This window comes from Rhopilema esculentum, chromosome 8, assembly GCF_057945365.1.
Source record: "Rhopilema esculentum isolate cy_ngs chromosome 8, ASM5794536v1, whole genome shotgun sequence".
NCBI lineage: Eukaryota > Metazoa > Cnidaria > Scyphozoa > Rhizostomeae > Rhizostomatidae > Rhopilema > Rhopilema esculentum.
Genome location: NC_142822.1, coordinates 11,403,515 through 11,414,218, shown reverse-complemented (window position 1 = coordinate 11,414,218; position 10,704 = coordinate 11,403,515). Strand labels below are relative to the sequence as shown.

General features: G+C 35.6%; 1 protein-coding gene across 1 annotated transcript; it reads left to right on the top strand.

The window, feature by feature from the left end:
• Nucleotides 1-43: 43 nt before the first annotated feature.
• On the top strand, nt 44-10,079 carry LOC135695209 (leptin receptor overlapping transcript-like 1). The gene is made up of 7 exons (XM_065214206.2): nt 44-304; nt 540-626; nt 1,794-1,816; nt 6,489-6,573; nt 7,029-7,084; nt 7,277-7,308; nt 8,411-10,079. The coding sequence occupies exons 1-7, from the start codon at nt 288-290 to the stop codon at nt 8,513-8,515; spliced, it is 405 nt and encodes a 134-aa protein (XP_065070278.1). The 5' UTR covers nt 44-287; the 3' UTR covers nt 8,516-10,079.
• The last annotated feature ends 625 nt before the right edge of the window (nt 10,080-10,704 follow it).

Here is a 10,704-nt window from a genome sequence, read left to right as displayed (position 1 = left end):
GCATTGGAATACCGGCGCTGCGTAATTTATCTTGGGAGGTATGCAGTCCCTAGCTGCGAGTATCGTTAAATATCGTCAATATTTTAGATTATTTGCTGCTGACGATTAACAGCATTGCTTTTGAAATGATCACCAAGCTTGCTGTGGACTTGCTTTGTTCAAAATAGGAGGAAAATTGATAGATTATTCTTGTATATTTATGTGTACAAGAAGTTAGGCCAACTTCCGAGATCACGAAAAATAGTTTGTTGCCGATAATTAGATTGGGATTAAGACTTTGAATCAAAATGGGTACTGTATCAGGGTAAGTTATTACGCCGATATTACATCTTACCTATTAGGTAGGAAATCTAACTTGTTAACTGTTAAAGTAGAAAAAGATATGTATGTAGCGTAGGTAGTCAAAGATAATTTTTGGGTAGCTTTTTGTTTGCAGTTTTGGATACATACCTCAAAACTATATAATCATCAAAGAGTTTTCATGCATTTAGACTTGGATCTTGTTTGCTATAATACGCGCATCTAATATATTTCCATAGCATAATCGGGATGTCATTTACTGCTGCCATTGGCATACTGTTGGTTGTGCTTGGCTGTGCACTAAAGGAGTTTCAAACAGAAAAGGGGTATGCCTACATCAAAATTTTGTACTTGTGCTTGTAAAAAGTACTTCTATTTGTTTTAATAACCAATCCAGAAGAAAAAGTCAAACCTTTCTTTTTTGGAAAATTACTAAAACAATCCAGTCATCCTTCTGAGCTCAATCATTCTCCTGAGGATTCTTCTTTTCAACCATTTTTTGCCAGTTAACAAATTTATCAGCCAGCTATACATTTAATAGAGCTCCAAATCTCCTATTTTTTCATGAGGCAATAAAATTCACCCACATCATTTTGAATATGAGCCCTGTTATTGGCTGCTCATCAAAACTGTTTCTTCTCACCATTCTTTAATCAGTACATCAAATCAATAGGCAAAAGCAACCTGTAGGAAGGCATGATAATATGGGAGTTTTCCTATAGACTGGAATTTCAGCCCTTTTGGCCTTTACCCTGTTGGCCGCTAACCCAATAAAATAAGGGCTGACCAATATCAATAAGGATTGGGCAGAATAACGTTTAGCGATAGATGTTAAAGGTACATCCCTGGTAGATAAAAGTTAGCAATCCATTTATTGCGAAACCAAGGCTGATAACCATTTCCATCACAGGAAGCAATTTCAGAAGCCTAATTCCATTAAAAAGTATGGAAATTCATAGTTAAATTATATTTAATTCAAGAAAATTCAAGCTTAACAACAATCTACAAAATTATCAAGGTAATTCTACAGAAAAGTTTGGAAAACTTGGAAAAATCTCTGGGAGCTGTCAAGTCAAGTTCCCCTTTTTTAACTATACTTCAGAATGTTAAACCATGTGACTTGTTTTAGGAACTAAGATAACATAGCTTTAAAATAGCAAGAATAGAATGTGAGGAAGTAAAACAAATGTGATGCAAAAAAAAGAAATAATAGATTATGCTAAAAACATCTGGTTGCTAAAATTTGATGTTGAAACAGAACAGAATGTAAGAATAAAATGCAAAAATACAATATATAATGTAGAAAGACAATATAAATTATTCATCTCATACTGATGAAAACTCCTATAATCAGGCACTAATACCAAACAGCATACTCTGTTGTTGACAGCTGACGTTTTTTCTGCTAACCACTGTTGCATAATTGATTTCTGTAAATTGAACGTTTTTTTCCATGATTAATTAATATTTTATCTCCTTTAAATCTCTTTTAGACCCTGGTGGGTGCTGTTTGTCTGTGAGTATTCTTTAGTTGTTTTATTATACGATATATTATTACACTTGGTTATGATTCTTCATTGATTTTATATTAAAGATTTTTGATTAACTAGCATCTTAAGTTGATTATGTCGCAGATGAGTTTCATTCTACAATGATCCGTCCAGTGTATGCTGTAGAAAAATCGCAAGCTATTTCAGTTGCTCACTTAAAAAGACAAGTTATTTACCCCGCAAGTCAAGAAAGGCAATTAAGTATGTTAAGGCCTACCAAAACAATAATTTATTGCTAAATTTTGGTTTATTATATTGCATTCATTTGTATGTAGTGGATTGCTTTTCGTCGTTTGTGCTGTTCCTACCTATCATTCATACTTGAAGCTCTAGCTCTTGATTTCCTCAGTAAGATTCTTTGTTTATCTTATCTGTATTAGCATGGTAATACTCTTTAAGACCAACTAATACTATCAATGAAGGTTGAAAAAACAACAAAAAGTCCCTTTTTATAGTTTGAGTACCAGGACAGTTTATTCTTAAAGTTTAGAAAGTCAATTGAACACTAAAATGAATTTCCAATGTGAAAGGATGAGTTGGCTTTGCCCATTTTTAAAAAGATATCCATATAAGGACATGGGGTAATTAGAATCACATGACAAATTAAAGCTCATTATACTACTTTAAATGTATTTCTACCAAAAAAGATAAATTATCCTTCATATTCCACTGCTTAGACCAGATGCACTTCAACTGCCTAGACAGTGTTTCCAGGGCTTATGAAGTGTAAATACTGAGTGCCTATAGTATTCCTTATGCGGCAGAATTGGTTTTCAAATTCATGTTTCCGTTGAGATGTTTCTGTTAATTCAGCTTACTTATATTTCCTGTGTTTTGATATACCAGCTTTGTATTGTCTTAGCTGCTTACTTGGATCTCAAAAGAGGACTAGAAGTGTGTTAATTGATAAGACATTTTTCAAACAATCTTTTGGTGGTAGAAAACTTGTAAATAGCTTTGAAAAAAGCAAACATTTAGTAAACTAAAGCTTTTCGTCTGACACTCTTCAGAGTTTAAAACGTCAGAACATAGATCGAAAACTCTACGCTAAGAAATATATATACCCAGTCGTGGATCGAAATAGGCCAATCAGAAACACGAGCACATGACTGTAAAGGTTGACCTATCAGTGCCGCTTGCCTATTAGAATGTTACCAATGGAGTCCTAAGGTGAAAACGAACTCCTTTTGTCTACACAGTAGCGGTTTTTTCGTGCTTATGTAGATAGATTCTAAAACTGCTAGGTGGAATGACGATCGGGCTTTACCAATAATCCGAAACATGTCGCCATTATAGTTTTTTGCACAATCTGGGTTTTCTAGCAAATGCTGCCCGATAGCAGAATCGCAGGTCTTATTAGTAATTTTGGATTTGCAAGACCGAGGTGGCTGTTCTCTTTGGGGATGTGTTTTGTTTCTAATATTAGATGGAACGTGTTGTTTTATCCTATCCTCCAATCTTTGGGTGGTGCGTCCTACGTAGCCAGAATCACACTGGCACGTGAATTCATACACAACAGAACTTTTTTTGTGGCAGGAACGCAGTCCTTTTGAATGGACGGAAGGGCCTTTTTTGTACTGTAAACAACACGTGGGTTAACCGCGAAGAAACAATTTGTTATGGCCTGTTTTATTTGGCTTTCAAAACGTAGGGAGCTGTTACCGATCCAGGGTAGTTTTAGATAGACCGGGCACTTTTGAGGACCAAATTTTACGTCAGCCGAGAAATTTCCTATCTTCTCCTTAATGTACACTGAAATAACATGTTCTGGATAGCCGTTCTCCAGAAAAATCTTAGTTAGTTTTTCAAGTTCCGAGTCGAGTTTAGACTTGGAACAAATCATCAGTGCCCTATGTGTGAGCGTTTTGATGAGGCTGATTTTTCTTTGTTTTGGGCAAAACGAACTCCATCGAGTGTATAACCCCGAAAATGTGGGTTTACGGTATACACTGGTGAGAAATCCAGTGTCAGATTTTTCAACCAAAACATCAAGAAATGGCAAGGAGTTATTTTCTTCCTTTTCAAATGTAAACTGTAGGGCTGTGTGAAGACCATTAAGGCGTTTTAGGAAAATATCACACTCAGCCTCTGTTTTGAAAATAGTATATGTGTCATCCACATACCGAAACTAGACACCTGGCTTTTGGTCGCAGTCAAACAAACGCTCTTCATGAAAGCCAACAAAGATATTGGCCAATGCAGGTCCCAGAGGGCTACCCATAGCGACACCATCCTTTTGTTGGTACATTTCATTGTTAAAGCTGAATTCAACTGAACGTGTTGCAGTTTCCATCAGTTCAATGAATACTTCCTCTGGGAATGGTGGGCTATTAAGCTCGCTCCGGTACAAAGCGTCGGCACATATTTTGATGGTCTCATTTAAAGGGACATTAGTGAAAAGACTGCTAATGTCAAAAGAACACATGAAAGATGTTTCGTTTTCGATGTTCAAGTTTTGCATGAACTCAGCGAACGTAAAAGAGTCCTTGATACAATGTTTTGAATATTTTTGAAGAACAGGGTCCAAAACTTCAGAAAGCCACTTAGCCAGTTCGTGTTGTGCTGAACCAATCATAGACAAAATGGGTCTAAGTGGGACATTCGGCTTTTGTATTTTAGGGAGGCCATACATTTGTGGACGTTGTGAACCTGTGGGTCTTATCCTATCATAAACTTCGTTGGTCAACACTTTTGAGTTAACCAGCTCCAAAAGGCGTTTTTGAAGTTTCCGCTCTAGCTTGGCCGTTTTATCCTGTGTTTCGACGTCACCCAATTTTTCGAACTTTTCTTTGTCGAGGAGAATACTCTCCATTTTTTGGATGTAGTCCTTTTTGTTCAAAATAACCACTCCTGACCCTTTATCAGGCTTTGTAATAAAGATGTCATTATTAGACCGTAGAGATTTTAATGCTTGAAAATGTTCTCTGTGCAAAAGAAAATCTGAGTGGTCGATGGGAGAGCCGCTGTAAGCGTACGCCAAATCGCTTAGTCTTGCTCGTAATTTGTTAAATTCCAAAGCATCAGAAATATCGTGTCTGGCAAGTTGAGCGTGTAAAATTTCGAATTCAGCAAAAAGTTCCTCTCTGTTTATTCGTTGTGGTGGGATACAAAATTCAAGACCATTACCTAAGACAAATGTTTCGGTTTCAGAGAGAGAATAGTCCGACAAATTAAAAATATGTTTTTTTGAATCGCTCATCAAGCCGCCAAAACGTTTCCTAACTAGCATGCCAATGTTCCTATCATGTTTTTCTGTAGTCTGTTTTAGCTTCCGCTGGTCAATTTCAGAAAAGTAGCGGCAAAGTCGAAAATTATCAAAGAATGTGAGAAACGGACGCGTTTTAGACCATTGGCGTGTGTATAAACGTTTTAGATTCAGAATATTAGTTTTAGTTTTCTGAATTTCATCTTGTAGAAAAGCGCGCTCAATGGTTGGGCTGTGTCTAACACCAGACTTAGAAATACGAGCGGTGATGAATTTAGGTGCAACCCGATTAGTGAAACATAAACTGAGAAAGGATAAAGAGAACCTGGCCGACCTCAGCTTACCTCTAAGCTTAACCAATGCGTTGAGATCCTCAATCTCCTCATTTGTGTACCTCTGCTTGAAATATGCAAACAATCTTTTGGTGGTACAAAACTTGTAAATAGCTTTGAAAAAAGCAAACATTTAGTAAACTAAAGCTTTTCGTCTGACACTCTTCAGAGTTTAAAACGTCAGAACATGACATTTTTCCCTCACAATTCGCTGTTTTGTGCGAGCTATCAAAGGCTATATAGTTGGGTTTGCGCCAGTGTTGACGCAAATTGCAAGTGATTGCTTGTGTCAAAGGAAAAGGCCTGTTGCATTGGCATTCTAGTGTTCATTTAGAAGGGGGTCCCTTTAAAAACAGCACCAGCCCATGGGCAAACCTCCTCCTGAAAGATGATATGTTATTAATGAAAGGGATGTACCTGTAACAGGGGTACAATGGTGGGTTGTATGCAAGGCTGGAACAAGCCATTCTACCCATATCCATTTCCAAAAGCATTATCGAATAGACCTACTTTCCTGGTGGAGCAATATGAAAGCAGAGTCAAAGCAGGATGCCTTATTATATAATAGAATTGAAGATGGCCTAGCTGTATGGGTTTAACAACAGTTCATAATCTTTGAGGTTTCAAAATGTGTGATTTATTTGTTCAGTTTGTAACAACATATTTGAAACTAAGATAGTTTTATTGCCACTGAAATAATGTTACAAAAAATGAATAATTAGGTTTCATTCCTGATTTTTTGTCTTGGCTAGAAAGCTATCCACCGGCAGCTCCCTTTGCCTCTCTGTTTTGATTTTCAAGGGAATGTTTTTTTACTGGGCAGTCTTTAGCAAGCGCAAAGGAGGTTGGAAATGATTGTGCAAAGGAAAAAGTCAGCATGAAGTGAAAAGCTCAGAATTATGCAGATTTTTATTTCAAGGCACAAAAACTGTTTTTCTTGAAATGCAAAGCTTACTCTCTAACTGTCTAGTAAAGGGCTTTTCATACCCTGAATGGTTGCGGTCTTTTCTTCTTATCCACTTTAAACTTGCTTCTTGTTTGCATTTGTTAAATCAACATAATGCAAATTGCAAAATAACATTTTTTACAATTTCTTCACAGTATTTTTCTATATTTTGGCACCCATACCTGCTTTGATAACAAGAAGACTTGGGAGTGATTTCTCTTCATTTTCTGGCAATGCTAAGTATGAGTCTACAACTTTTTAAGCATAAGCAGTCTTTCAGATTTGATTTGTCTGCATGCTTTTTGCCGGTTTTGTTTGATACTTAATCTTTAGGCAAATGGATTTTTTTACATAATTATAAGTTATATAACTTAGATGGTTTTACTAAATTGGTTACCTGTCTGCTACTACGATGATATTTATAACTCTGTTGTTGAAGAATGTGTTGGATATCTTAACCACACTTAAAATGTAAATACCCTGAATAAATTAATGCATATCACTTTTTCTTCTTTATCTGTTAACAAACAGATTTTTGATCATGCTTTTTTGTAGATTTTTTCTTTTGAGCCTGACTCATATATTGTAAATTTCCCCCAAATTCCCCCAATGTAAATTTCAGCCATGTTTTTTCCTTTAAAGCCTTCTTGACATATTTTTTATGTGTTGCTCTTAAATACTTTCTGTTTTTGCAGCTTGGTTGCTGAAATAGCTTTATTCTTTACTGCTGGAATTGTTGTTTCAGCATTTGGTAAGTCACGAATTCCTGGTTTTTTTTATCCCAGCTTGTATGCATCATATAAATTATGCAATGTTCCTGGCTCCTTTGTGGTTTTTCATTTTCGTATCCTATCTTTCACAAAGTTTGGTTTTCAAGGTAACATCGTGAACAAAATTTTTAAATGCTGATTATCTCATTGCTTGTTCTGCTTCCTTTGCATAGGCCTTCCTGTAGTTCTGGCAAGAGCGCAAATCGTAAGTTGGTCAAATTCTTCTAATTATTTTTACAGCCACCTAGTCACACGTTTATCTGATGGGTGATTTTTATACACATATATATAAATATGATAAAACCATCAAATGCAATATAAGACAAATTTTTATGTTTAGGTTTAGTTATTTCTTCATACACCAAACATGCACCAATCATATCCCATTGCATATAACATTGCATATACCACTGCATCTCTATGCGGCAGAAACTTGGAGACACACATCAAAAATTAGCAACCAACTCAACGTATCCCAACAGTGATGTCTTCAAAGTATTCCGAACATCTCTTATCTTGATCGCATTACCAGAGAAGAAGTCCTGAGGAGATCATAGATGAAACGACTATTATCAACTGTTTCAAAACAAAGAGTAAGGATAGTGGGACATGCCTTCCGAATGAATGAAGACCGCAATCCCAAGATCGCCATGCACTGGATACCACCATGTGGAAGACATAAAATTGGATGACCCTGAAACACTGATACCACTGCATATACCATTTCATATACCATTTCATATACCATTTCATATACCATTTCATATACCATTTCATATACCATTTCATATACCATTTCAGGAAGCATTTCAGGAAGCATTTCAGAAATCTTGGAGCTAAGGTGCACTAGAAAGCACAACCCTGTAAAGTTTGAAAGAATGAACCCTTCCTTTGGAAACTGCTCTATTTTCAAAGTTTTTGGTGCCCTTTCCTGCTTGTAATGTTTCCTTTAAGTTGTAATGTTTCCAACGTTTTTAATACCAACAAACATTCCAAACACTTTGCATACAGTTTTGATTTTCAAAAGACACTGATCATATATTTGTTGATATCTTATCAAACTAATCAAAGGAAATGAGTTTATGTACTCAGCAAGGTGAATTGAGATTCTGATAAATTAAGGTGTCAGTTATATTTAACTAAAAATAACTACATTTGTAGTAATGTCAGCATCATGGGTGTGAAGCCTTAAACTAAGTAGTTAATGCAATTTTTTATACAGCTTAATCAAAAATTACCCAGCTTATTCATGGGTAGATGATACAGAATTCCTACAGTTTCCATTTGATCCAATGTCTCTTTTGCAGATAAAGTGGGGTGCAATGGCACTTGTCATGATTGGAAATTTGTTTATATTCTGCACGATCCTTGCCTTCTTCCTTATATTTGATGCTGCCGACGATTCCTTCTGATTTGGAACATGAAAAACTCAGTCAACAAGATTTGAACGTTAATGTCGCATGTATTTATTGAGTAGGAAAAACAAAAGAGCAGAAACTAAAAGATATAAGATAAAGATATAATTGTGTCTTTGATGACACTAGACAATTTTTATCATTGTGTGATTTCGTATGATGCCCTCTCTATGCTCTTGAATACAGGGCTTCTGTCAGGACAATTGTAATTTTCTCAGATTTTCCTCTGTAACCTATCAAGTTGCTCGGCTAAAGAAGGATTTCGCCCGAGCTGTGTTAAACCTTTCTTGTTATGACTGTCCTCCTTAATTATTAGGTAATTGTTTAAATAATCGATTGAAGCAGTTAGATGCTTTATTAAGTTTCAACTAAATGTTAAATGTTTGAGATGTCGTGGCATTGTCTTCACATATTTTCTCTCCGTTTCTCTAACTGGTATTCTTCTGATGTTCCTCATTTGCCTCCCTTTATTCTCCATTCTCAAGTCGCAGTATCTGGGCCTACTTTTATTGTAAGCCAACTTCATGATTACTTCTTGATCATTTGCCACAATCACGATTGTCACATAACACTTATGACCTGCCCCTCTTCTTCTTAATATGACAACTTCCTACCAGGACAAAGTTTTTGGGAGTAAGACAGACTCAATGCAAGGATATTTTTACAAGGGGGGAGGGTTGTTGGGGGCTACAGCCAAAAACAATATTAGATCAATTGATCCTTTGTCAAATATTTCCATTTTACTAGCTCCTGAATATGGCTGTTAAATTTATCTTTTTTAGGGCTTGTTTTAGCCGCTCAACAATTAAATGCTATTAAGATTTTATAAATCACTATACGAAGAAAAAAGCAAGTTTCGGAGTGTTTTAACATGTTGCCTAGCTGCATATTGAAAATGCTTATATTTTTTATTATGCATAATCTCTGTAGTGTTGGCAGTAATTCAAACCATTTAAAGGGCTTTCTCTTTTCTGTAGACTAATTTTTCAGTCTCGCCATTTTATTTCTACCATTTTTATCTATTTCTATTCTAGTGAATTTGCGTTTTCTTCAACCGACACCTCATTTCTGCCTTTCTCCTGTCTTCTACTTCTCTCTCAATATTCTGGTTTAACAAGTTTTAAAACGGGGGCAAACGTTATGCTAAGAAAAAGCGATCAAGTCAATCAACGCAATAACTATCAAAAGTACGTAAAATCGCTCAACTCGTTATTTATATCTAATTTTTTCCTTTTGCGAAATCGGACTGTTGAGATTTAATTGCCCCTCTCAAGCTCTGGCAATTTTTAAGTATAATGCTAGACGTTCGCAGAGTAAACCATTTGTAAGAAGTGATCACGCAAAGATTTTTTTTGCTGCATGCCCCGCTATCATTACTTGATACATGATAAATTTTTTTTAAAAGTGTCAATTTTGTGGGGGTTTCTGCTACCTTCGTCTTGTGTTAGGTCGTAATGATTGAGCGTTCGAATAACCTCTTTCTATTAATTTATGTTGGCATCCTCCTCCTTATGTACAATGTATCTGTTTATATACAATTGATTGACATGTCACGAGATCATTATCGGCTATGTGATTGGTTCTGTTGCAGTCTGCCACACCACCTCCCCTACTGTAGATCAACTCGATCCATTTTGTGAATTAAGAAGCGTCTTTCACATCAAATTGAAAAAATTCAATTTGGTTGAAGTGATTATATGGTTAGAATTCAATTTGGTTGAAGTGATTATATGGTTAGAATTCAATTTGGTTAGAAGCTTAAGTAATTTTAAGCACCATATACGTTTTTTATTTATTAGACATTGGTTTATAATAAACTAGTTTCTAGGATGCCCAAAATTTTACGAAACTTTACTACAAGGCTCAAGAAAAATTTACTGTAAAGAAACTTTACTTTGCTGATTTTTCTTTTTCCGTTATATTACCTTGGGTTTTGATATGCATGGGTTTTTCTCGTGATGACCTGCGTTTGAATTCGCCCGAAAATGCTCAACTTCAAAACAGAAAGACAATTTTATGTCCCGTACAAAAAGATAACAACTAAGAAACTTTAGATTAAAACGCCAAAATTTGTATGCCAAATTATGAAACTTTTAGTACTTAAAGCTGATCCAAGTTTCTCATGAAATAAAAAGCGTGTGTTTGTCGCGACATTGCTCCCAGATAAATTATTTGCTCTACATTAT

Coding starts and splice junctions, on each gene's coding strand:
- LOC135695209 (XM_065214206.2), top strand. Junction 627..1,793: donor GAGTTTCAAACAGAAAAGGG/GTATGCCTACAT, acceptor AATCTCTTTTAG/ACCCTGGTGGGTGCTGTTTG. Junction 6,574..7,028: donor TCATTTTCTGGCAATGCTAA/GTATGAGTCTAC, acceptor CTGTTTTTGCAG/CTTGGTTGCTGAAATAGCTT.